At 45.1% G+C, this 25,118-nt stretch overlaps 2 protein-coding genes across 10 annotated transcripts in view; one reads left to right on the top strand and one right to left on the bottom strand.

The window, feature by feature from the left end:
• cep290 (centrosomal protein 290) overlaps positions 1-22,428 on the top strand; it is a 25,563-nt gene extending 3,135 nt beyond the window's left edge. For 2 of the 7 annotated variants that reach the window (XM_077022104.1, XM_077022101.1), the window contains 51 exons: positions 494-563; positions 662-708; positions 1,101-1,244; positions 2,867-2,920; positions 3,251-3,271; positions 3,454-3,600; positions 3,871-4,053; positions 4,163-4,252; positions 4,688-4,810; positions 5,435-5,558; positions 5,908-6,080; positions 6,381-6,543; positions 6,665-6,765; positions 7,097-7,163; positions 7,410-7,528; positions 7,672-7,756; positions 7,870-8,000; positions 8,436-8,600; positions 8,793-8,942; positions 9,047-9,162; positions 9,250-9,352; positions 9,494-9,724; positions 9,831-10,004; positions 10,087-10,195; positions 10,446-10,651; positions 10,747-10,898; positions 11,008-11,119; positions 11,340-11,795; positions 12,026-12,190; positions 12,443-12,550; positions 13,919-14,053; positions 14,224-14,487; positions 15,045-15,152; positions 15,489-15,688; positions 16,006-16,219; positions 16,480-16,617; positions 16,879-17,100; positions 17,439-17,570; positions 17,911-18,056; positions 18,194-18,349; positions 18,516-18,639; positions 19,884-20,018; positions 20,111-20,197; positions 20,309-20,473; positions 20,539-20,661; positions 20,778-20,935; positions 21,107-21,248; positions 21,325-21,398; positions 21,518-21,612; positions 21,683-21,741; positions 21,824-22,428. In XM_077022104.1, coding sequence (XP_076878219.1) covers positions 494-563; positions 662-708; positions 1,101-1,244; positions 2,867-2,920; positions 3,251-3,271; positions 3,454-3,600; positions 3,871-4,053; positions 4,163-4,252; positions 4,688-4,810; positions 5,435-5,558; positions 5,908-6,080; positions 6,381-6,543; positions 6,665-6,765; positions 7,097-7,163; positions 7,410-7,528; positions 7,672-7,756; positions 7,870-8,000; positions 8,436-8,600; positions 8,793-8,942; positions 9,047-9,162; positions 9,250-9,352; positions 9,494-9,724; positions 9,831-10,004; positions 10,087-10,195; positions 10,446-10,651; positions 10,747-10,898; positions 11,008-11,119; positions 11,340-11,795; positions 12,026-12,190; positions 12,443-12,550; positions 13,919-14,053; positions 14,224-14,487; positions 15,045-15,152; positions 15,489-15,688; positions 16,006-16,219; positions 16,480-16,617; positions 16,879-17,100; positions 17,439-17,570; positions 17,911-18,056; positions 18,194-18,349; positions 18,516-18,639; positions 19,884-20,018; positions 20,111-20,197; positions 20,309-20,473; positions 20,539-20,661; positions 20,778-20,935; positions 21,107-21,248; positions 21,325-21,398; positions 21,518-21,612; positions 21,683-21,741; positions 21,824-22,012 — 7,155 coding nt within the window. In that variant the 3' untranslated portion in view covers positions 22,013-22,428. Of the gene's footprint in view, positions 1-493; positions 564-661; positions 709-1,100; positions 1,245-1,722; positions 2,738-2,866; positions 2,921-3,250; positions 3,272-3,453; positions 3,601-3,870; positions 4,054-4,162; positions 4,253-4,687; positions 4,811-5,434; positions 5,559-5,907; positions 6,081-6,380; positions 6,544-6,664; positions 6,766-7,096; positions 7,164-7,409; positions 7,529-7,671; positions 7,757-7,869; positions 8,001-8,435; positions 8,601-8,792; positions 8,943-9,046; positions 9,163-9,249; positions 9,353-9,493; positions 9,725-9,830; positions 10,005-10,086; positions 10,196-10,445; positions 10,652-10,746; positions 10,899-11,007; positions 11,120-11,339; positions 11,796-12,025; positions 12,191-12,442; positions 12,551-13,918; positions 14,054-14,223; positions 14,488-15,044; positions 15,153-15,488; positions 15,689-16,005; positions 16,220-16,479; positions 16,618-16,878; positions 17,101-17,438; positions 17,571-17,910; positions 18,057-18,193; positions 18,350-18,515; positions 18,640-19,883; positions 20,019-20,110; positions 20,198-20,308; positions 20,474-20,538; positions 20,662-20,777; positions 20,936-21,106; positions 21,249-21,324; positions 21,399-21,517; positions 21,613-21,682; positions 21,742-21,823 lie in introns of those variants that run through there. The other 5 variants (XM_077022103.1, XM_077022102.1, XM_077022105.1 and 2 more) reach the window with 5 other exon arrangements.
• Positions 22,195-25,118, bottom strand: rlig1 (RNA 5'-phosphate and 3'-OH ligase 1). 3 transcript variants are annotated; one of them, XR_013134036.1, is made up of 8 exons: positions 24,837-25,118; positions 24,536-24,653; positions 24,219-24,314; positions 23,983-24,099; positions 23,452-23,649; positions 23,204-23,373; positions 22,664-22,971; positions 22,195-22,570 (listed from the first exon to the last, which is right to left on the bottom strand). XR_013134036.1 is itself a non-coding variant. In XM_077022109.1 (8 exons), exons 1-7 carry the CDS (start codon positions 24,924-24,926, stop codon positions 22,777-22,779), a joined length of 984 nt encoding a protein of 327 aa, XP_076878224.1. In that variant the 5' UTR covers positions 24,927-25,118; the 3' UTR covers positions 22,195-22,570; positions 22,774-22,776. The 3 variants fall into 3 exon arrangements, 2 of the variants coding, with proteins under 2 accessions (XP_076878224.1, XP_076878223.1); XM_077022109.1 differs by having other exon boundaries at positions 22,774-22,971; XM_077022108.1 differs by having other exon boundaries at positions 22,195-22,971; positions 24,837-25,117.

The following is a 25,118-nucleotide window of genomic DNA, read 5'->3' as shown; positions in this document are numbered from 1 at the left end:
ATCCAGGACATAACAGCAAGATTATAACAGCAGGCAGAACGTACATGGGACGCCATAACCAAGAGGCTAGCATAGCATAAATGAACATCAGTGCTGAGTACAGGCTAGAAATTTGAAGGTCAAATGGGGATTAACTCCCCAAAGATGGTGGAGAATAACTGAGCTGAGATCCTGTGGGACATCCAGATATAGACTGACAAAATGGCACTGACTAACCGACCGGACATAGTAGTGATGGACAAACTGGATCAGAGCAACAGATTAGTAATCCCAAGTGACTGCAACACCAGGAACAAGGAATGCAAAACACTTGAGAAATAAAGAGTTAAAATACTGTGCAGGATCATCAAACTCCAAGTTCTATGGTAGAGGACCCAAGGTCTTCTATCAGAGTCATATCTTAGCTGTTCCCAGGACTGCACTCTTCTGGTTAGAGCTCATGGGTGTTGTTGATATTATTAACATAGTCTAACAGATGTAATTTGTTATGCAGATGAAGATGGAGGAAATAGCCTGTGCTTACGAAGTCGTCAACAATGCCGGTACAGAACAAGCAAAAATTGGTATTTCAGCTTTTTCCAGCTGATAAAAGATCATTTAGAGAAAGATTTGAAACATGGCCTGTGACAAAGTTTATTAACATTTCTCTGCCATTAAACAGAATCAGAATTCAAAGAAAAGATACGGCAGTTGGAAAATGACCTTGAGGTAAGCATGTGGACAGAACAATTGAAATGTTCTACAACCAAAATCACTTGATTACAATTTTAACATTAACAGCTAGGCTACTAGGATAAACCAGGACACCATTCGACTCACTGGCCTTTTATTGTTCAGTGTTATGAGCAGAAGCTAGAGAGAGAAACACTTAAGAAGATTAGCTGTCTAATCCCCTTTGGCTGCAAGTTGTTGCCACTTTACGTCTATGTACCTTCTTTTTATCTTATAGAGAGACTCTACCATATTTGACATGCTATGTTAATTGTAAGGATAAATGAACCTCAAGGTAGAGTACAAAGGCCTGTGAATAACACCTCTCGAGGGAGTTCTAGGGTCTGTTGTGCATTGCTGGAAGCTTCTTCACTCCTGTGGTTGGACAGATGGCGCAGCGTTCGACGGGGGGCCGAGACACCCGCTTCCTCAGAGATGAAATCCGCCAGTTGGAGAGTCACTTGGAACGCAAGGAGAAGGAGCTGGTCCAGCTGGAGAAGGAGATGAGCAAAGAGAGGAAAACCAACGAGGAGGTACGACCTGACGGCTCCGTCCTGCTCACACAGTTTGTGCTCCTGTGTAGTCTGTAGAGCAGCACAGACTAAACTCTGTCATTGTTTCAGTCAACCACATTTCTTTAGTAACATTTCCCTAGTGTAAAACTGATCTCACAACAACTCGATATCCTTATCTATTTACCTGTATAAATATAATGGAGAGAGTTTTGAAACTTTCATTTAAATATTTTTTAAACAATTAGAAATTCAATTTCTGCTGCATTGCACACTGATTCATACTTTCTAAGCTCAATCAATTGCTTACCATGTTCTACACACCCTGTTTCGGATCAGGTATATTTTGCATTAACAGCATTATGCACTGAGGAAGGTCACTTTTGTTTGAAATACTTTCCTGTTGAAGGTCTCTCAAACCTCTATTTCACAACCTGTTTTTTGTGTGTTTTTTTTTTTTGTGGGGTTTTTTATGTAGGGTCTCTTCAGACATACACTATTGCCAAAAGTATTCGCTCACCTTCCTTGACTGACATACTGCTGTTGGACGAGAAGGCCTGGCTCTCAGTCTCCACTCTAATTCATCCCAAAGGTGTTATATCGGGTTGAGGTGCAGGCCAGTCAAGTTCATCTACACCAGACTCTGCCATCCATGTCTTTATGGACCTTGCTTTGTGCACTGGTGCACAGTCATGTTGAAATATGAAGGGGCTAGCTCCACTGTTCCCACAAAGTTGGGAGCAAGGAATTGTCTAAAATGCTGAAGCATTCAGAGTTCCTTTCACTGGAACTAAAAGGCCAAGCCCAGCTCCTGAAAAACAACCCCACACCATAATTTCCCCTCCACCAAACTTTACACTCGGCACAATGCAGTCAGACAAGTACCATTCTCCTGGCAACCACCCAACCCAGACTCGTCCATCAGATTTCCAGATGGAGAAGCGTGATTCGTCACTCCAGAGAACACGCCTCTACTGCTCTAGAGTCCAGTGGTGGTGTGCTTTACACCACTGCATCCAGTGCTTTGCGTTGCACTTAGTGATGTATGGCTTGGATGCAGCTGCTCGCCCATGGAAACCCATTGAAGCTCTCTGCACACTGTTCTTGAGCTAAACTGAAGTGCCACATGAAGTTTGGATGTCTGTAGTGATTAACCCTGCAGAAAGTGGGCGACCTCTTCGCACTATGCACTTCAGCATCTGCTGACCCCGCTCCATCAGTTTACGTGGTCTACCACTTTGTGGCTGAGTTGCTGTCGTTCCCAAACACTTCCATTTTCTTATAGTACAGCTGACAGCTGAGCGAGGAAGTTTCATGACTGGATGTGTTGCACAGGTGGTATCCTAACACAGTTCCACGCTGGAATTCACCGAGCTCCTGAGAGCGACCCATTCTTTCACACTGTTTGTAAAAACATCTTCATGAATGTCTTCATGCCCATGTGCTTGACACCTTTTTTAGACACCTGTGGCCATGTAAGTGTTTGGAATACCTGATTCCGATAATTTGGATGGGTGAGCGAATGATTTTGGCAAAATTTTGGCATCTGCAGTAGCTACAGACCAATATGGGTATAAGAGTATTGTTCTGTGACAGAAGGTCATCAAACCCATTGACTGTTCTGATCATTTTGAATGCTTTAGCTGTGTCAGCGAGCCGAGGAGGCTGAAGAAGACAACAGAAAGATGAAAAGAGAGGTAGACACAGGCCACTTTCTATCTGCACGTTCTCCTGTATGTATGCATGGATACATTTAACAATGTTTGAATAAGCTCCTCGGATGGTACTGTAGTTCCATGGGGAGATCTCTGCAAAAATGTCTAGATCCTTCGGTCATTTCTTTCCTTAACCGTCTACCTCTAGCTCTGAATTAACCTTAATATGTGCTTTGTTCTTTTGCAGTTTTTATTTCTCTCTCCTAAGTACGTTTTTGTTTGCATGTTGCATGTCGCCTTATTTCTTTCTGTGCATGTTGCTCACCACTCCCCCCAATCACGTCTCCTGCACGCTTTGCTCACCTCACCAAGATAAAACAGCTTAGGAAGAAGGTAAGATGGCCAAAGTCACGGGAGCCAGACTTTCTCTCAGCGAGCAGAATTTCACAAAAATCAAAAAGCTTGCATAAGAGAAGAAATCAGTAACAGGAATTCAGTGTTCCGAGTCATCTGTGATGTCTCAGCCGTAGATGGTCCTGTTCAGTGTTCTCGCTATTTGTTTTCCTTGACTGTAGATTGAACAGCTCCATCAAGATGTGGAGTTCTACAGAAAAGAGCTGGAGCAAAAGGATGCTCTCCAGACCAGAGAGGAGAGCACCGAGACACAAAAAAGACTCAACAAAGCCAACCAGCAGCTCTACCAGTGCATGGAGGACCTGCAGGTCAAACATATTAATCCCATTCCTGCTGTAATCTGTTCTCCATTATCTGTACTCTTTTCAACTACATAAATATGTGGCCATGCCAAAAAGAATGGTGTTTGTCTATAGGCATAATTATTTAAATAATAGCTTTGTTAATAATGGCTTTTTTTGCTCTTTGTACATGTTTATATACTGTTATGATCTATATTGCTATGTAATTATCATTACTTTGTTTATTCTAATTTTATGAAGACATTGTGGTTCTCACCTCACTCCTTCACTGTACAGCATGCGGAGGATATGACTGCCAACCTGAAGAGTGAAAACCAGTACCTGCAGAAGCACCTGGAGGAATCGGTCAGGGAGATGGAGAAGATGACCGACGAGTATAACAAGATGAAAATTGTAGTCCAGCAGACGGATGGCGTCATGGATCAGCTGAGGAAGGAGAGGGACCAGGCCAATCTGCAGGTTTCTTTCTCTGACATCTCATGAAAACATTTGTGATGCTAGATCACTTATCTTCCATTCTTCATTCACTTTAACTTTGCCGTGTGCCTGATGGATTGGTCTTCTGTAGGTGAGAGAGCTAACGGAGCAGATCCGAGCCCGGGCTGAAGAAGATGATCCAGTGATGGCTGCAGTCAGTGCTAAAGTGGAAGAGTGGAAGGTAACATAGTGTGTGTATGTGTGTATGTGTGTGTGTGTGTGAGTATTTGTGTGCGCACATATGTTGGTTTGCACAGTTTATTAAATCATGCGTTTTGTCCATGGAAATCAGGTTGTTCATATTAGTCTCTTCTAGTTGCACTTGTTTTCTTGTGGGCTTTTGGTGTAAAGAAATGCATTCTGTATTGGATCTGTATCTTCAGTCAGAGTGCTTGTGACTGCTGTGTTCAGTCAGAGTGCTTGTGACAGGTAAATTGCCTTAGTTTTCTGGCAGAAGGCACTGCCTGACAGGCATTTCAGCAACTGGCGTTTGAAAATGTCAAATAACTTGATACAGCCTTTCAATTGCAGGCATAATTTATTTAATCTCCCCATGGCTTCCTGCGTATTCTATAATGATCTGTGTTTATGTCTGTGTGTGCGTGTACATATGCAGAGTGTGTTATCAGGGAAAGATGCAGAAATCCTGGAGTACCAGCAGATGATTCGGGAGCTTCGAGAGAAGCTGAGAGCCGCTCAGATGGATTCAGACAAAAGCAACATCCTCGCCCTGCAGCAGGTCTGGTGCAACGCGCGGAGCCTCGCGGTTCTCACACTGTGGGCCAAACATGCAAGGCCCCATAACAGTGGTGTTTTGGAGTACAGAAAATAAAAAGCAGAAATTCAATCCCTTGAGATTTCAAGCAGAGTAAGGGCAGAAACTAGGGCAATGACTCAGGCACTCACACAAAAATGCTTGGCCAAACCTTCACTTCTCACACTGTGGTCGGCTAGTTTGGGCTCGATTTTCTCTCCACTCTTCTCAGTCTTTTTTTTTTTTTTAGTTGTTTCATACTTTCAAACCTCTCTCATTTTTCCTTCCCCTCTGAGGCTCGTTACTTATGTACTCCAGATCATTTGCGTACTCTGCGGTTTAAGTATCCTTGTTTTAACACATGTCTTTAATTTAACCTTTTTAAGTTGATCAACAAACCAGTATTTATCTTCCCATCTCTATAATTTACCTTTTGTATTTCACATTACTTTCTCACATTATTCTTTGTCTGTTCTGTGTCATTTACAATTTATAGTCTGTGCTTACTTACTGAATAAAAATGTCAGTCTGCGTGTGTGTGTGCATGTGTGTGTGGTCGCGCTTGTGTGATTGTATGCAATCACGTGTGTGTGCATCTGCCTTCCAAAGGCTGTACAAGAGAGAGACCATCAGATCAAGCTGCTGTCTGAACGCCTGGAGCAGTACACTGGGGAGATGGAGAGGAATGCTTTGCTGATAGAGGAACTCAAGAAGCCAGTAAAAAAAGACAAGGGTATGCTTCTGCCATTGACAGGGGCAACATGTGAAGCCCCTCCCACCTCCTCCCTTTTGTTGTTATTGACATTGTCATTGTTGATAATGCCCAGGTCTAAAGTTGTGAATGAATGTCCCAGAGACCTACATCAAGTCATGTTCTGCATGGCGAGGTGTTAAAGGCTCTGAGCACGCTGAATTGCTCAGCTGTGCTGCCCTACCGATGGTGCCAGGTGTGCCGAGGGGCTTCGCACGCTCCCCGTGGAAAACACCCGCATTGGCCACCTTCCCATGCTGCTTTCTGGCCATGCCAGAAAGAAAAACCGACCCGCTGCTCTCATTCGGCTTTTACGACTGGGTCCCTGCAGGTCTGGGCTCCGGTCTGCAGCAGCGGAAGCTGGAGGAACTGACCCTGCGGCTGAAGGCGGCGGAGCAGCGGGCGCAGCAGGCCGAGAAGGCCGCCCGCCTGGCCGAGGTGGACGCCCGCCACAAGGACGTGGAGCTGAGCGAAAGTCTCGGCCGCATCCGCCTTTACGAGTCGGTGAGCGGACCGCTGGAGCCAGGCTGGAACGAGGGGTCGGCCAAATTGGGATTAGTGCAGGGTGGGCTCTGTAATGGATGCTTACAAACCTGATGCAGCCATGAAACACTCTGGGTGGGGCTTGACGGCCAAGTTTAAGCAGCGTTAAGGAAACACAGAAGTGTCAGCCTCCAAACTCATTCACCTGACGCTTCACTGTGATGCTTGATGGGCACACAAATGTTTCCTTTTCTTCGAAGCACGTTTTCTCCTCCGGTTTGCAGCTGGACAGAAATGCTTGTGTGTGGGGCTCTCTTCCAGGGCACGGCCGGGCTTGAGTCTGCCGTAGCCGAGATCAAAGACTGCAAAAACCAGGTGAGGATGCGGGACCGGGAGATAGAGGCCATGACCAGGGAGATCAACCAACTGGAGCTGAAGATCAATGACCTCCTGGATGAAAACGAGGAACTACGGGAGCGCCTGGGTCAGTCCTGTGCCGTACATTCATCCCGCCATCCTCTCTGTATTTGCATTCCACACATTCCTCTGCCTCTCAGGATGGAGTCTCCACTGATTTATATTTGGGCCTATTGTCTCTGTATCAGGGCTAAATGCAAAAGAAGAAGTGGATTTGACTGAGTTTCGGAGATCAAAGGCACTAAAACAGAGGCAGTACAGAGCAGAGAATCAGGTCCTGCTGAAGGAGGTAGTGAGACGTTTACACATTCACACCAACTTTATGCAAATATTCATTATGCAATTTGCAGGTCATCATGCACATATTCTTGAGGATAAGTACGACATCCTTAATTCCAAGCTAATAAGGGATTTTGGTACTCACTACCTGAAGGTTGAGAACATTAGTATTTGTTCCAATAGTTCTTATTCTACACAATACGGTTCTGATTATAAATTTCAGAATGGACAGCTGTAATCCATTCTTTACTTCACATCCATTGTCCAACTACAGTGTGTGTCTTTTGAAATCAACTTGTGTAGTGTGTAAGCTTCTCTAACTCTAGAGAGCTCTCTGGTAGATTGAACGTCTTGAGGAGGAGAGGCTGGAGATGAAACAGCGTATCCGTAGCCTGGTGAAGGAGAAAGGTAAAGTCCACACAGGGCTGAACCATCTCCACCAGGCCATTTTGGGCTTCCTATAATCCTTTTACATATGCTGTAAGTCAAATGTGTTTATACAGCAGCATGTCCATTGACAAATTGGGTCTTTTGAATACCACAGAAATAATTGGCCCAGGAATGGTTTGTGGCTAGATTTTATTATATAGGCATTCTTACAATGCCTGAACCCAGAGCACAGCTGTTCATGCTGGACCTATGTATGTACTGCAGGAATCAAAGTGGTCAGTAGTACACTGCTTGGTGGAGATGATGACGATGATGAAGAACATAGTAGGTCCATTAGGGAGAGACCCGTCCTCCACTGTACTCATGAGGAGGTCAAGCAGAAGGTGAGTGGTGGTGAGGATGTTTAATGAAGCAGTAGCATGAAGTGCTTCTCCTTCGTCTGAGAATGATGAATAACCACGCAGCAATTTGATATTGACTAATAACCTCAGCCATCATCGCCGGGCTTTGTTTCCCCCCCCGCCAGAATGATGTCCTGCAGAAGGAAGTGAACAGCAAAGACAAACAGTTGGAGCTGAAGACGGCAGAGTCCTCCCAGCTCAAGGCCAAACGTAGGCATCACACCGGCATTCCCGTGGCAGCTCCAATACTCCGCATTCGTTTTCTGCACTCCCCCTCCTTTTTTCTCATTTCGCGTCCCTCATCATGGTTTCCTCCTCTGCAGTGAACGAGGTGATGAAGGAGAATGTGCAGCTGGAGCAGGGTATGAAGGAGATCCTGCAGGCCATTCAGGGGTCACAGGGTCCAGCTCCGTCTAGCACCCTCAGCATCCCGAGCCTGGAGCGACTCGTCAGCGTACGTTCATCCGCTTCACCCCATAGAGGCCCGTTTGGAGCCTGCGTGAACGTGCTGTACACTGACGTTTTAACTTCATAGACGTTGCTGAGCTACGCTGGACAACAGAGAAGATACCTGAATTACAAATATATATATTTGTTACATTTTTTTATCTTTTAAGTCTGCTTTTAGCCCCTTGTAACAGGTATTCAGGTCGATTGTAATAACTTACAATAACACAGGTGATATCACACAGGTTAACTAATTGCCATTTGCAAAAAATAATAAGATACAATGAGAAATAAGATGTGGTAAGATAGGATTAGTCCCATGTTATAGAAGTTAATAGAAAGAACGCCAGATTTTTGTGCTCTTCTAAAATTGACTCTTCAACGTTGGCTGTTGTAAATGTGCTGGAGGTGTACTGTAATCCCTCCACTTTGCTGTGTGCAGGCCCTGGAGATGAAGCACTCCGAGGGGAAGGCCAGTCTAGGTGTCCATCTGAGGGCTCAGCTGGATCAGCTGACTGGCCGGAACGAGGAGCTGCGGCAGGAAATGAAGGCAGCCAGACAGGAAGCAGCCAGCTCGCTCAGTCAGCTGGCCAAAGCCCAGGAAAAGGTCCAGCCAATACGGTTTCGTTCTTTACTTTTTGGTGCACCTGATAACTGGGGAAATGTAGAAAGGCAGAGGGTTGTTCATTAGCCACAGGTCTGAGATTCATTTAGAGCATAATTGTTCTAGAGAGATAGTTTCAATAATGAAGCGTATTAGAGTAAGTGCTGGATTATTTTCCCTGTGTCTCCTGGGTAGATTGTGCGTTTGGAGGGCGAGGTTGAGGCGGCGAGGGTGTCTGCGGGCACAGCTGTCCTCCCCAGGACTCTCCCATTACCCGAGGCAATGGCGCCATCAAGTGTGCAGGTCATCAACTCTCTCAACGAGTTCATTATCCAGCTGTTACAGGTGGGCACCAAACCAGCCCCAACACGTCACTCTGACAACTGAGCAAAACAGTCTTCATTTCTCCAAAGATTGATTAAAATCTGAAAGGCCCAAATGACTTTCAGGAGATTAAAAATAAAGAAGAAACTGTGAAGCAGCTCGATGTGGCCTTGGAGGGGTACAAGAGGAAGTTTGCCGTTTCACGTCATCAACAGGGGCTACTGTATAAAGAGTACCAAAGGTTTGTGCTGCCTGTGTGGTAAAAATTTGTGAAAGGGCTAAATATCGTTTCTTCTTTCAACGTGAACATTGACCACTTTTGCTTCAGTGAGAAGGAGTCTTGGGAGAAGGAGAGAGACTCGTTTGTTGAGAAGAAAGTCAAAATGGAGGAGCAAAAGGAGCTGGATGCGGTGAAGATCACAGAGTATAATGTAAGATATTTCATATGAACCTTATTCCTTTGTACAATTTCTGGCTTTGTTATTGGATGTTTACTTTGGGCATATGTTTTAGTTCAACAGTATATGATCGGTTCGATTCACTCCCCCTGTTGTTTATTTGTGGAACTGCAGCACTGGCTCGAGACACTGCAGCAGGACCCGGCTGAGATCCGCAGACAGGTGTCCGAGGCTGCCCGAAAGATAACCGTGCTGCGAGTGAATGAGAAGACCCTGACCCGTCGCTACACTACGCTGATGGAGCAGGAGCAGCACCTGAGGAAGGAGATTAACAGGTTGAAGGACGACTTCGTCCAAATGGAGGTCGCAGTCACGGAGAGGGTTGGCTACCTCCAGAGGTTCAAGGTGCAACAGCTAGTTTTTAATAACACCAGCCACTGTTCTCATCTTTTTTAACCCCCATTTTTGTTTTTGGACAGTTAACTACAATTGACTATGTTGACTTTGGCAGGAGATGGCTGCATTCAAAATGGCAAAGCTCCAGAAATCTCTGGATGATAGCGTTCCATTGTCAGAGTTGGAAAGGGCGAACAAGCAATATAACGAGCTTACAGTCAAATATAGAGACCTCCTTCAAAAAGACAACCTCCTGGTTCAGAGGACCACCACTATGGACCATCTGCAGGTATGGGCTTTGTTGTTGTTGTTTTCTTTTGCAGGTGACAACAGGAAGCCTCTTACACCATCTGCCGTCTCATGTGTTTCAGAGTGAGAACATCTCCCTCCGTGAGCACATCAACTCGGTCATCAAAGAGCTTGAGATCACCAAGGAGAAACTGCACACTCTAGAACAAGCCTGGGAGAATAACACTGCTGGTACACCCTACTTACGCACTTCCTGACAGTGACCTATAGCTGAGTGACGTAACTCCTAATTGTGCCTTTTAGCTCATAATAACTGCAGCTGTAATACCAAAGGAAAGTGGTTCCTAAATCAGTACTAAGAGCCTCTTGCTAACTTCGGACCACCCTTAGAGCGAGAGGGAGTGTCTGTGGAACACTCCAGTTGGGGCCAGGTGCAGGAAGACGGGCCTCGCTGAGCCGACGTGCACTCGTGCGTTCGCAGGTGGAGATGGCTGCATGAACAAGGAGGCGAAGGCTCTGGCCAACGGCGAGCTTGCGGCCGTCTCCAAGCGCATCACCACCCTGGAGATGAAGGAGCTGAATGAGAGGCAGCGAGCTGAGCATGCCCAGAAGATGTACGAGCACCTGAGGAGTTCCCTGGCACAGGTGGAGGAGCGCAACTCCGAGCTGGAGGCCAAGTTTGCCCAGGTGCGATTAATCATCACAGACGAACAAAACAAAAGTGCCATCACTCCCCCCCCCCCTCCTGTAAATGTTCTCTAACGTATGCGCGTACTTTAAAGATGGCAAAGCAGAATCTGGAAGCCCAGCGGGTTGAGCGGGAGCTTCGAGACGAGCTCGCCAACGGCGTTAGCAAAGAGGTCAGTGACGCGGACCGACGGCGCATCGCAGAGCTGGAGAGAAACGAGGCGCAGCTCAGGGTGGAGGTGTCCAAGTAAGCTCCGCCTTCCCCTTGCGGGCCACGCCCCGCATCTCATTAGCGAAAGCTGCAGCACTCCTGTGTAGGGCGGGCCGCTGGTGCTGACTGAACACGTTGTGCTCAGGTTGCGCGAGGTTTCAGATGTGGCCAAAATGCAGGTTTCTGCACTGGAAGCCAGGCAGAAGTCTAGGGAGAAGGAGATGGAGAGTCTCAGGAGGCAGGTGCTTGACTATCAAGTAAGACATTTGTTTTGTATGCATGCTTGAAAGACAATGTTAAATATGTGCATCTAGTCCATTAGGTTTGCTTGTGTCACTGATTCTGCTGTATTATCAGTAGTCAAATCCTGTGAATGTGTTACGTATATATGTAGAATGTCCTGATATTTTAAGGAGTGTTTTACAGATTAAAGAGAAGTCGTTTATTTCAGTACATTATGCTGGGTTCCTTCACCAGGCTCAATCTGACGAGAAGGCTCTCATCGCCAAGCTCCACCAGCACATCGTGGCCCTGCAGCTGAGCGAGACGGCCGCTGTGGCCAGACTGGAGGCCTCGTCTGGCCGTCTGCGCGCGCTGGAGGCCCAGAAGCTGCGGGCGGAGCAGCAGCTGGACGCCCACCAGCAGGCTCTGTGGCAGGCTCGGCAGGAGGGACGCCAACGCGCCCGCCACCTCCGCCACGCCCTGCAGGCGCTGCGCAGGCAGTTCTCCGGGGCCCTGCCCCTCAGCCAGCAGGAGAAGTTCTCCAGCACCATGCTGCAGCTGCAGGAGGACAGGCTGAGGGCCTGCGAGGAGGCGCGAGTGGCTCAGGAGGTGCGCAGGACAGCTGAGGGGAAGGCCCATGAGCTGGAACTCAGGCTGAAGGGCCTGGAGGATCTCATGGCCACGTTGAAGGACACTAAAGGAGCGCAGAAGGTGCACTTGAACAACAACCATGGATGGGTTCAAGTGTTAATTTATGTGTTTGTTGACATTTTTGGTGGCAATTAATGCAATTACAGTGTAGTTCAGAAATGATTAGTGTAATTTCTAAATAGTTTTCATTAAAGTTTTATTAAAATTTTCATAAAAGTCAGGTGATTGTTCTTGGGGGCATCTGCTTTTAAAAGTGTGAGTGTCATCTGAGCTCCTTGCGTCCCGCCCAGGTGAGTGAGTGGCATAAGAAGCTAGAGGAGGCTCGCCTGCAGGAGTTGAGGAAGAACCGTGAGCTGGTGGCCCAGCGAGAGGAGATCCGCTACCTGAAGAACATGGTTGCTGAGCAGGAGCACACCATGAAGAGCCTGGAGGAGGAGCTGGTGCAGCAGAGCAACGTGAGACTAGCTTGGTGCAAAACACCTGTGATTGGTATTTTAAAAACAGATGTTATGTCACAAAATGGACTTCATTAAGGATGCAAAGCTTGAATGGACTTTCCACTTTTTTTTAAAGTTAGATGTGCTAGATGTGATGTGTACCCAGAAAAATGCCTTTTCTCTTTATAGCAGATCTTCGAAACATTGACTGTATTGGTTTTGGGTTTGCGATGACAGCAGTATAACAGGAGTTTGATTGTTGCCATGCAGATGCTGGAGGAGCACCAGTTGTCCTGGGATCAGAGGGAAGTGGAACTTGAGCGGCAGCTGGAAACCTATGAGAAGCAGCAGAGCCAAATCATTGGCTCTGCCCAGAAGGTACCGCCAACTAGTCCCCCCTGTAGCCAACCACATCGCATCTGCGTCATGTTTAATGTGAAGTTATTGGTTCCCTGGGTGTTTTGCATGCGCCGCATCTAATCCTGTCGTTTCGGATATTACAGTGTCTTGCGAAATTTTTTTGGCCCCCTTGAACTTTTCAACCTTTTGCCACATTTCAGGCTTTCAGTGCAGCAAACTCACTCCAGAAGCTCAGTGGGGATCTCTGAATGATCCAATGTTGTCCTAAATGACTGATGATAAATAAATCTTACTGCGTGTAATCACACATATAAATGCACCTGCTCTGTGATGGTCTCAGGGTTCTGTTTAACATCAAATCAAATATATTTGTGTAGCGCTTTTCACAACATATGTTTTTACAAAGCGCTTGTGACATGTGACATGCAGAGAACATCATGAAGACCAAGGAACACACTAGGCAGGTCTGAGATACTGTTGTGGAGAAGTATGAAGCTTAAAGGAAGTTTAAAGGATTTCCTAAACTGAGGTGGGATCAATCAGTCATACACTGCACAGATCTGGCTAGTACGGAAGAGTGGCATGAAGAAAGCCATTTCTCAAAGATATTCATAAAAAGTCTCGTTTAAAGTTGGCCACAAGCCACCTGAGGGACACGCCAAACATGTGGAAGAAGGTGCTCTGGTCAGATGAAACCAAAATCAAACTTTTTGGCCACAATGCAAAACGATATGTTTGCCGTAAAAGCAACAGAGCTCATCACCCTGAACACTCAATCCCCACTGTCAAACATGGTGGTGGCAGCATAATGGTTTGGGCCTGCTGTCTACAGCAGGGACATGATTAAAATTGATGGGAAGATGGATGGAGCCAAATACAGGACTATTCTGGAAGAAAACCTTTTGGAGTCTTCAAAAGACCCGAGACTGGGATGTCGTCCAACAAGACAATGATCCAAAACATAAAGCAAAATCTACAATGGAATGGCTCTCAAATAAACGTATCCAGGTGTTAGAATGGCCAAGTCAAAGTCCAGACCTGAATCCAATCGAGAATCAGTGGAAAGAGCTGAAAACTGCTATTCACCAATGCTCTCCATCCAACCTCACTAAGCTTGAGCTGTTTTGCAAGGAAGAATGGGCAAGAATTTCAGTCTCTCTATGTGCAAAACTGATGGAGACATACCCCAAGCGACTTGTAGCTGTAATCGCAGCAAAAGGTGGCACTACAATATGGCAAAAGGTTGACAAGTTCAAGAGGGCCAAATACTTTCGCAAGGCACTGTATTTTTTTTGGTGATGTTAGTTTTCTTTCGGTTACTTCAGGTTACTGAAATAGCTGTTTAGTAAAAAAAACGTCTGTGTGTGTTTGGATGGTTGGTTTTAGTTTGAAGAAGCCACAGCTTCACTGCCAGACCCCAGCCAGCCCTTGGCCCACCAGCTGGACCACGCTCTGAGTAAAATTAAGGAGCATGTTCGCACCATCCTGGAGACACAAGCCACTTGCAAAACGTTGGAGGAGGTAAAGCAGTCAGTCGTATTATACTGTGTAGTAATTTAAAAAATCAGAGGCGTTCTGCCTATGTTTAGATGGTATTCAAAACCACACAATGCATGACTCACAACCTCAAAACATGACTCAAATGTGCCATTTGGTGGTGTGTAAAAGGACTGTGTTTCCTGTATGAGCAGAGGCTGAAAGAGAAGGAGGCGGCACTCTGGCGGGCAGAGCAGAATGTGTTGTCACGGGACCGCGTCATCAACGAGCTGAGGCTCCGCCTCCCGGCTGCTGCAGAGAGGGAGAGGCTTCTTGCCGACCTCACTATGCATGAGGAGTTGGACAGCCAGGCAGGGCTGAAGGTCGCCCACCAGACCATCAGCAACCTGCAGAGTCGACTGGACCAGAAAGAGGAGGTCCTCAAGAAATACCAGACCCTTCTAGCCAAAGCTAGAAAGGTACTTCATATATTTGCATAATGGTCACAATTTTTATCAATCATTTGTCACAATAATTTTTGGTGATGTTCTTATTATAACATGGGCTTAAAAACCTCAGTTGGTCTATAACAATATCAGCAATCTGAACAACTGCTACTGATAGGATCAGTTAGCTAAAATCAAACAAAACTATTGCCTAAACAGTACATCCTTTACATGTAAGTTTTTACATATTTGCTTGCTACACTTGACTTATCAGGGCCCTGTTTTCCAAAAGCATTATAGTATTAATTAAATCATCTTGAAAGAGGGAGGAAGTGATCAGTGTGATGCTCTTACCATTTAACAATGAGCTTTTTGTTATAAAGCTTTTGGGACAGCCTGCACAGATAGCTTTGTTAAAGGAAATGTATGTTAACTGCACCTTTATCCAGAAACTGCACTTTGCCCATAGTATTGTTAAGCCAGTTGATCTGGAAAATCTGCAAAGTAAAAAGAATTAGCATAGCCAGAGTGTGCACACCTCAGCATATCCGTCTCCTTCACTTCCTGTCTTACCTCCTGTGGGGTAACAGGAGCAGGAAGACACGGGCAAAAGGCATGGGGAGGAACTGAAGAGCCTGCACCAGAAGCTGGACGTGCAGACAGACACGTCTCTGAAGAGCTTCAGACAAACCGCTCTGGTGAGCATATGCTCCCACCCTTGAAGATGAGCTCATGTCCCACACAACGTGCGCTTCATGCCTTCACAGGAACATTTCATGTGCAGCTACTCAGAAAAGCTAAGAAAAAACACTTGTGTCCCTACTCAAGCCAAATGTTGAAATCCATCATTGCTTCTAATTACATGCACAAAAAAGTACACAGTTTCCCCTTCAAACCAAATAGTACATTTCATATAACGGCAGTATTTCAAAAAGAAAAGTGTGTGTTCTTCACATGAGGAAGAGTTAACCGGTTGAAAGATCTGAATCAAGACTATCCATCAGATCAGCCACACTAACGACTGCATTCTGTAGGACCTAATGAAGAAGCCCACCATCTCTGTGCCAACCACGAAGCAGCTGGCACGTCTAGCTGAAATGGAGCAGACGGTAGCGGAGCAGGACGCGTCTCTCTCGTCCTTGACGTTCAAGCTGAAAGCACTGACTGCTGAACTGGACAAAGAGAGACGACTCACAGCTTCACAGGCCCAAGAACACATGAGACAACTGTCCAAGTGAGTCAGACTGTCAGTAGGGTGGCACAAGACAGCAGCCCACACCATGCACCGTCAGGACCATGACCAAAAGTGACGTATTACAAGATTACAAAATTATTCAAATCAGTAGTCACTGACGTACATCAACAAATATGCTACACCTTAAAAAGATAATTTCACAATAAAAAGATGATTGCATCAGTTGTTAAACTTCATTAAGTTTGTTTTTTTTTCTTTACATCCCCGTTATACTGTACTTGCCTCCATGCACTATGTAGAGTCTGTGCCCCGAGTCTGATTTCGCACCCACAGATTCCTTCACTTTGCTTCTGCAGGCTGGAGGACAAACATGCGTCTCAGATGAAGACGGTGTCTCTGCAAGCAGAGGAGATGAGAGCCCAGGTGTCTCGGTTGGAGCAAGAGCTGCACTTCCTGCACACTGAGCTGGAAGCCCAGAAAGAGGCTAACGTGCGCTCACCCAGCAACACGATGAAGAACCTGGTTGAGCGGCTAAAGGCCCAGCTGGCCCTCAAGGAGAAGCAGCAGAAGGTACCAAGATCGTTTAGCTCTTATGATGAACAGAGACATTAACTCAAATGGAATGTCAGTGGTGATTCACTATTGAATCTCCTTTTTAGTTTTGGTTTAGGATTATTTCTGGTTAGGGAAACCAGCTTGTTGTCACTTTTTAAAAGAGAGGAAATGTGTTTCGCATTTGACACTGTTTTTCTCTGGTTACCACAACATGCATGTTTGTATAAAGCAGTCCCAGCTGTCAGTGGATGTTTGATGTTTTCCTCCGTGTGCAGGCCCTCAGCAAAGCCCTGCTGGAGCTACGGACGGAGATGACATCCCACGCTGAGCAGCAGATTATTGCAAAGGCAGCCCAGAAGGAGGAGGCCCTCAACATCCAGCAGCTTGTGGACAAGCAAACCAAAGAGCTCACGGTCAGCATTCTGAAACCTCATATGCAGAGCACACACACTGAGGCCCTAGGCACTTGCCCTAAAAACACTGGTCAACCATACTTACCATACTACATGAAAAGGTGAAACCACTGGTTACAAAATAACACTCAGAACTTTATTACTGCACCCCCCCCCCCCCCCCCCCCCCCAAAAAAAAAAAATCTTTATCGTATTATGTTGAATTGTTTGGATGTATAATTGATTTGTTTTTTTTTGTCTTGTACATTTTGTACATGGCAGAGTCGAGTGAAGGAACAGAGTGAGGAGCTCCACAGCATGAAGGAGAACCTGCGGGCAGTGAAGGCTCGAGAGAGCTCCCTGAAGGAGCAGCTGGAGAACCTCAGCAAGGAGCTGCAGAGGAACCAGAAGAACCAGAGCAGGCTGCAGAAAGAGAAAGAAGCTCTGGAAGAACAGCTGGACGAGCTCAGGCACAAAGTGAAGAGGCTCAGCAGTGGTCTTCAGGTCTGGGGGAGAAGGTCTTCTTTGTTCTGGGACACTCTGCTGACCGTTAAAGATCTAGGCCAAAAAAAAAAAAAAAACTTAACAGGACTAGGCTAACATAGGTCAGACCTTGTTTGTGTTGTACATATGAGCTACATATGAGTATAGAGGGCTGGTGCAGCAGTGTAAGTGGTTTCCTAAGAGTGGCATGTTAAGGGAGATGGCACCAGGAAGATACCAATATCCAGAGCAAAACCCTGTCTGCATTATGTTTGCTACTTGAAGTGTTTCTGAAAAGGGAATTGGATTAGTTACATACCAACATATTGTGTGTGTGTGTGTGTGTGTGTGTGCTGTAGGGTCAAACTGAAAGTGAGGTTAAAGGCCCCTCTGTAGAGGTTCTACAGAAGAAGATCCACAGGTTGGAGATGGAGCTTGACAAGAAGAGTGCACCAGAGCCTGCTGAGAAGAAAGATGGGAAAGATGACAAGGTGAGCAAAAGATCAAAATCAACTATTAATGCCACTTTAGGGAAGGATAAACTTAACAGTGTGTTTGGGAGAGACTCTGAAATACATACTGACATACTTCATGATGTACCACGGTACTAGCTATAAACCAGTATTATGTGTCATCGCATCAAAGACTGCATATTCTATGTAAACACAATGCTAACTTTTAGCTCAAAATAAGAAGTATTCAGTTATGACCAAATAATTATCCTGATTCCAAAATTTATTTTTTTAATACACACATAAGCTTACCACAAGGTTGAGGGTGTAGAATTTTCCAGCCAGACATTTGTGGATGATTGAGTGTGTTTTCTTGCAGACCCATAAAGAAGAGCTGGTGAGGTGGGAAGAGGGTAAGAAATGGCAGGCCAAAATGGAGAAAGTCCGGAACATTCTGAAAGAGAAGGAAAAAGAGACCGACTCTCTCTCCAAACAGCTGACCACCCTGAAAGAGCTCTACGGAAGGTCAGTGACACTCACACACAAGACAAGCTCTGCATTCTCGCTCAAAAAAATAACATGAAGCGACTCGACTTGTGGAAAAGCGGATGTTTGAGATTTGGCTGTTGGCAATGCTGAGGCTTGTGTATCGTACTATGCAGGCTGGAGCAAGACAAAGTGACCCTGCAGAAGAAGCTGAAAAGTCGCGGTGTGACAGCAGATCAGGTGGTGGGTACACGGACCCTTGAGGCTCATAAGGAGATCGATGTGCTGAAGAAAAGGAACTTTGAGCTGGAACAGCAGATTGAGATAATTAAGTATGTTTCTCCTTCACACCTTGGTCTTCTTTTTTTATTGTATTCTGAGACTAGTTAAATGATTGTGGTCCAGTCCACAGTGACATCTGTGTCAGTGTTAGCATAATATGAAAAACAGGTTTGAGTGGGAATTAAAGTTTTTTTTTCTGCTCTCTGTGCTTTTCAGACAGCAACAAGCGTTACCTCGGGATGCTGCAATGGAAGACATGAACCTTAGGAATCTCTATCTGGAGGAGAAGCTCCACTCTATGGAGGGTCAGCTGGCAAAAGAGTCATCATCAAGGCCATCTGTAAGTAGATTTTTATCTCTTTGTAACAATGTCTCAAATATGGTTCATATGCCCAGATCAACTTGCATCCTGGACGAATTTGTTCTGTGACCTTTGAGGTCACACAAATCACCCATGCACAAGAAGGTTAGGAGGAGATTATGGCTGATGCGTACACCCCCTCAAACCAAATTGCCAACTCGTACAATTGCTACCAAACTATCACTGTACTGTATAGGAGGCAGGTCTGGAGGAGAATGGAGATGAAGGAGAACAGATGCATCCTTGAAAGAGCAAATGATGCGTTCCTAGATTTAAGCTGTGTGTTGGGGACCAATGGAGTTGAAGAGGAGGTTAAAGATAAAGATGTTGAGAGGTAGTGAGGGAACATGAGACACTGAAGCAAAGCAAGAAGGAGGAGTGGATATAATATATGACCAAGACAGCAAGTCTGATGTTGAGACAGAAATGACAGATTCTGAGAATGAAGAGAAAAAGACAATGAACGCTGCGCCCACAAGGCAGAGCTCAGATGTGGCTCAAACAAAGGACGAGCTCCATAAAGGCAGAGCAGAAACAAAGAGGAATTGGCTCTCAAACGTCTGAAAATGCCTCTGCTCTCAAAGAGAAATTGAGAGGCTAGAGGAGGAGACGAAAGACAAAAAGAACATAAGTTAAAGTTACGAGAAACAGAGCAAGAGCAGAGTTAAACGGTGACAGGAACATTTTTGACTGAGTCTGCACTGTTGCACGTTTGCACTAAAACGTGACTTCCAGAGGTCTGTGGGGCTTCGTAGTTGTAAAATGGAAGACCCATTAGCTGCCAAACCATTGGAGGATGGGATCACATCTGAAGAGCCAGCTATGGAGACAGCTGGAGAGATGATTATCATAGAACCAGACAGGGAAGGGGGGGGGGGGGACATGGTTAACAGAGACATCCAAAGCCCTTTGGCAAAGCAGTGTGACACTGATGATGCACCTAAGAGCAAGTGTACTTCTAAAAACAGAGGTCTTGAATTATTGTTATAAAGATCTGGTGTGGCTGGTGGAAGTAAACAGAGTGGCGAAACAAAATGAGAGACCCAGTGGAAAAGAACACAGTTCCCAAATGTCCCAGATTCTGTTTCCTTCCATTCTCCCAAAATTGTGCTGTGCTGTAGCACGCACGTATTTCTGCCAAAGTCTGGTCCTTGACTGTTAGTTATTCACTTTATTTACTTGAATGTGTCGTCTCTTAAAATGTGATGTCATTTACTGCATAGACATCTGGCAGGGGCTCTGGTTCCCCGTCACAGAGAGAGCATGAGCTGCAGAAAGAGAACCTCAAGCTCTCCACAGAGAACCTGGAGCTTCGCTTTCAGCTAGAGCAGGCCAACAAAGACCTGCCACGTCTGAAGGTATGGGCCTCACCTTAAAACGGGACGCACTGCTTACTCGCGTGTTTTGGATATAGAACAGAGGCACAATCAGGGCCATTCTTCTTCACCAGGCTCAGGTGTCTGACCTGAAGGAGATGTGTGATGTGCTAAAAAAGGAAAAAGCAGAGGTGGATAAGAAGTTGGGTCATGTCCGTGGGGTAGGTAGTGGAATCCATCACTCTGCAACGTAATGCAGAAAGAAAACACAGTATTTTCCAATTTCCCTTTAAGAGCATCTGGCTTCAGCATTTTGGCTCAATTGTGTGCAGTCCGGACGGAGCGGAAAGACCGTTCCTGAGCTGGAAAAGACCATCGCACTGATGAAGAGAGTAGTGGAGAAGGTGCAGAGAGAGAACGAGAGTATGAAAAAGAACTCTGCCAGCAACACTCAAGAGCAGCTTACCACTTTAGAAAAGGAACATGAAAAACTCAAGGTAAACTTTAACCCCACGTTATAGATACATTTTGTTTTTGTATTCGTTACAAAATATATTTACAGGCCGAGTATGACGGGATGAAGGAGAAAATGGAGGCTCAGCTGACATCAAAGCTTGAATCAAAAACTAAAGGAGTGGAGAAAATTGTCCTTGAAAATGAGCGACTGCGCAAGGATATTAAAAAGGTTCATGACACTAATCAGACTGTGCAACGTACTTACCACACAAAAGCCCATTCAAAATTCATAACACATTAACCTGTATTTCTGATTGTATGAAGGTGTTGTGTATTCCATTACAGGAATCCGAGGTTACGGAGAAACTGAAAGTAGAAAAGGCTACGCTGGAGGTGAAGAACGAGAACCTGAGGAAGGAGCTTGAAGCCATAATGGCCCAGTCCAAGGGGCCGTCCTCGCAGGGCACGGACAGCAAGAATGGGAAATCTATGGTTGTAACAAGGTAGTGAACTAACTCCAGCTCATTTTCCTTTATTACAGAATCAGCATGTTATTTTAAAAAATATTATTCTTCAAATAACCATGATGGATTGATGGCAACATCAAATGTATGTTTGAAGGCATCCCAGTTTATGCACAAAAAAAGAAACTCATCAAACTGTTTATCCTGCAGGTTATTTGAAAATAAAATAAAAGTCCTCGAGAGTGAAAACGCCAAGAAAGACACGCATGTCTCCGAGCTCAAAGTCCAGCTAACCGAGGCACATGATAACGAACAGAAAATGCGGCGTGTGATCACCCAGTTAAAAGAACAAGTGTGTATAAGCAAACCACTCACCACTGCCTGTTTTTACATGAGCAACTTTACACCTGTACGTTTATTACTTGCAGGTCGAACTCTTAAAAAATATCCCCACTGAAGCAACTACAGATGAGGGACTCGCTAAGGAGTTTCAGACTGTTAGGTGATGTGAACTTAAGACACAATGGCGGAGTGGGGTTGACTAAAAGAGCCCATTGAAATTAATTTCATGACTTTTGTAAATATATAAATCAGAGACTCTCTATCACCTTTACTTTTCAGACTTGCAAACCATCAACTGGAAAAGGAGAAGGCACACCTTTTTCACAAGATCCAGAAATACGAAGAGCAGTATGGAACCAGCATGGCTGGATCAGGTATGATTATACTGAATAAAGTCAAATGTTCAGGCTTACAAGACCAACTCATCCCGTGACCTCTCACTAGGACACCCAGACTTTCACGCAGAGCTGGAGGCGGCCAAAGCAGAAAAGTATCAGCTACAGGTATCTTCACATTTAATATGGTGTTAATCACAGTGTTATGGTGCACACTACATTAATGAGACCCATAATTACTGTTTTATAGGACAGAGTGAGAAAAATGAGCAAAGAGCTGGCAAATTTTGACCCGGCATTCTTTGAGGAGCTTGAAGATCTGAAGTTCAATTATAATGTGGAGGTGAAGAAAAACATAATTCTGGAGGAACAGCTGAAAAAACTTTCAGAGCAGTTTGGCGTGCCAGTAGATATCCCATCACATGGTTCGCTCAGCTAATGCAGAACATGTGTGGCTTTCAAATGCACATCTGTAAAAACTTGGTACATAGAATGTATAGGAGCTGGATGACACTGTAATGTTTTTACAGTCACTTTATTTTTATGTGGAAGTATATCTATGTGCATCAAGTCTTTTTTTTTTACAAGACAGAATGATGCATGAATGTTTTTCTATGGCGGTCATTTGTGGCCTTGTTCATTAGCTTCAGTGTATATAGTAATTTACAGCTAATAGGTCTGTTACACATGTAGTACTATAACAACTGTTGCCTCAGAGTCAGACTGAAGAAAGCCAGTCTGACTCAAAGTTGTTTTCTTTTCAACTTCTCACTTTTAAATGAATATAAAACAATTGTAGAACTTCAAACTGTTAGAACAACTTTATAACATGTAGTAAATGGCTTGGTTAATTTACACATTTCCTGTAAACAGTATTGTCACAACACCATACTCATCAAATCTATACCCCCTCTATACCCCACCTCTTCCCCTTCCGACTTTCATGCATCTGCTCCATCAGCTGGGAATGCAGACGGTTTCCAGCTGAGCTTCCGTCCTGTAATTTAGAGTGAATGAGTCCATCATGTGTCTGGCAATAATTGCTTTTATTTATATGCACTAGTGTTTTGTGAGGAATTGCAATAGGCACCTTTCACATCTTGGAAATGTTTAAGGGTTGGCAAAGATCACCAATAACTGCTGTAAATGAACAATGAACCGTATGGAGGAATGTTATGCATTTCCTTGGTCCACCTTAACTGATTAGGCTTCAAACTGGATCTCCCGTATGGAGTTGAAATGGTGTCCGTTGAAGCTGGAAAGGGCACTGAGTAAGTTCTGTGAATCAGACCAACTGTCCTCTTTATACTCCAGCATGTCCATGTGAATAACAACAGGTCGAGAGTTAAGGAAGGAATTTCCATTAGGCCATTTGAGACCCAAGTGGTGCCGATGAACCTGGAACAACAGGCAGCATCAGATAACACGACAATAAAAAACTTTAAAACCAAAGAACTGTACAGAGTATCGAGTCCGAGATGAAGTACAAAATATTCAAAATGTTTTTTTGTTTTTTAAATGAGTCAACAAACGTTCTATCGCTAAACCAAACGGATGTGTGTCAAAAGGCTCTAGAACTGTCTGGTCTCGAAAAAAAACAAGCCCATATACTGAGGGATCACAACACTACCTTGACGAGAGTCCCATCATTACAGTGCCACACTATGCCCTCCACACGGCCTTCACTGCATTCCTGGAACCAGGAGCTGAGCTGCCGGTATTCTGCTGGTGGGGCGTTCCTCACCCGCAGGACCCCGTGGGGCACCAGAACATGCAGCGGGTGCTTCTTGCTGCCCAAGCCTATTACACAGTTACACTTCCGTGTTCGAAAGAGAAGACCGATTACACAGCAGATGGGTGGAGTGGGATTATTCTTACCGTACGGATTCCCGTTGACGTTCGTCCCAATGAGTTCCAGCGTCTGCTCCATCAAGTCCGTCAGGGGAACACTGGTGATCTCCAGCAAATCTTCATCCTCAGAGAAGGGCCTCAGAACGAGAGCTACTTCGGCATTGTAATCGACTACGGAGGCATGCCAACAGTATTGCTTGTTGGTTTTGTCGACTGGGACCCATCCTATAATACCAAAAGCAAAACACAGTTGTAGCCATCACTGCTGTCTCTCAATGAAACAAATCAAATGACCCAGTCATTTGAATTCAGCTACAGCAACACTGGAAGCTGACCTGTATCTACATCCAGATCAGCCATTAATGATGTCAGACTGATTATGTTAAACTTAGCTTCCTGTTCATTTATTTCCAGGTCTATCAAAAATTGTTATATTCGCTATATTAAAATTGTTAATTATTTTATGTACTTTTATTTTAGTCCATCCACCACGAACAAATGACTTAAAAGCTTTACAAGAGATTCCTAAAAGACTGTACACTTCTATTACTGGTGTACCAGGGATGTGCCCGTGTTCATCAGGGACTGGATGGCCATTTTTGTGCTGAACCCGATGTGCTGGGATCCAGGAGTCAGGCACAGCTTTGAAATCTTCTTCAACGTTCCATGTGAAACCTAGTGAGAAAGAAAACATAAACCAAATGGTTCTCTGGGAGAAGAGAGCAGAAACATCTGACGTGGAAAGAATAACACTGGGATGATGAATTATGTTGAGTGTGGAGATAAAAGAATACCTTTACAGGTCTTCTGGGAGTACTGGTATTTTTTTAACCTCTTGTCTGCCTGCTTGGTGGGCTTCCGATCTAAGCGGGCCCAGAGGTGTGGTTTACCTTCAAAGCAAGCATAACCAGTTAAGCTGAAACTTGTTTTTAAGAGTCACCGAGTGCAACATTAGTTCTTAAATCTACTTTGTTGTTTTAACATCCTCACTGTCCCCGACATTACATGATGATATAATATACCACGTGACCTCATTGCCTTGGGCTGTCAGCATTTCATTTACATCAGCGCAATGTAGAAACGCAGCGTGGTTTCTTTTAACAACATGTACCTTTGTAAGCCGTGACATAGCAACACGTGCCATCCACCTTTTCAGTCGCAATTGCACAGTCGACGTTGGACTCCAGAGCGACTGGGTTCACGGTTTCAGTGGCGACTACCTGGAATTGCTGAACACATCATCAACGTCAACACGTGCAACGTGTTAATTACGTGCAACGTTTCTGCTGCCGTCACGGAGCTCGCGAGCAGCCCCGTATAACGTCACTGTCGCGCGCACACGCAGCGTGACTTATAAAATACACCTTCAAAAACAGCATGTGAGCGCGAGGCAGCGTTTACGTTCCACTCACCTGACAGTCGCGCTTTCTGGATGGTTCTTCTCTTACCTCCGTCAAAAAGACGCAAGGCATTTTTTGCTGCACTGAACCCAGGCGCCGCATTTTGTTTGCGTGTAATGTCCACTTCGCCCAAGACAGTGAAACTATTCCACAATCGTCCGGGATAAAATAAATTAGTAGACAAGATTATATACCTAGTCGGCTGGTAACATACCCAGGTGCGTCACCCGCACATCAATCTTTTCTTGTATTTTCCACAATGCAGAGCTGACTGCAAATTGAGTCAGTTGCTCT

This window comes from Brachyhypopomus gauderio, chromosome 11 (assembly GCF_052324685.1).
Source record: "Brachyhypopomus gauderio isolate BG-103 chromosome 11, BGAUD_0.2, whole genome shotgun sequence".
Classification (NCBI taxonomy): domain Eukaryota; kingdom Metazoa; phylum Chordata; class Actinopteri; order Gymnotiformes; family Hypopomidae; genus Brachyhypopomus; species Brachyhypopomus gauderio.
Note: the sequence above shows the minus strand (reverse complement) of the source record. Positions and strands in the feature narration are given on the sequence as shown.

Excerpts from the sequence above, each read along its gene's own strand:
- rlig1 (XM_077022109.1), bottom strand. The coding sequence starts at position 24,926 with ATGCGGCGCCTGGGTTCAGTGCAGCAAAAAATGCCTTGCGTCTTTTTG. Across the intron at positions 24,100-24,218 it reads CTCCCAGAAGACCTGTAAAG|GTTTCACATGGAACGTTGAA; the intron begins GTATTCTTTTAT and ends CTTTCTCACTAG. Across the intron at positions 23,374-23,451 it reads CGTCAACGGGAATCCGTACG|GCTTGGGCAGCAAGAAGCAC; the intron begins GTAAGAATAATC and ends ACTGTGTAATAG.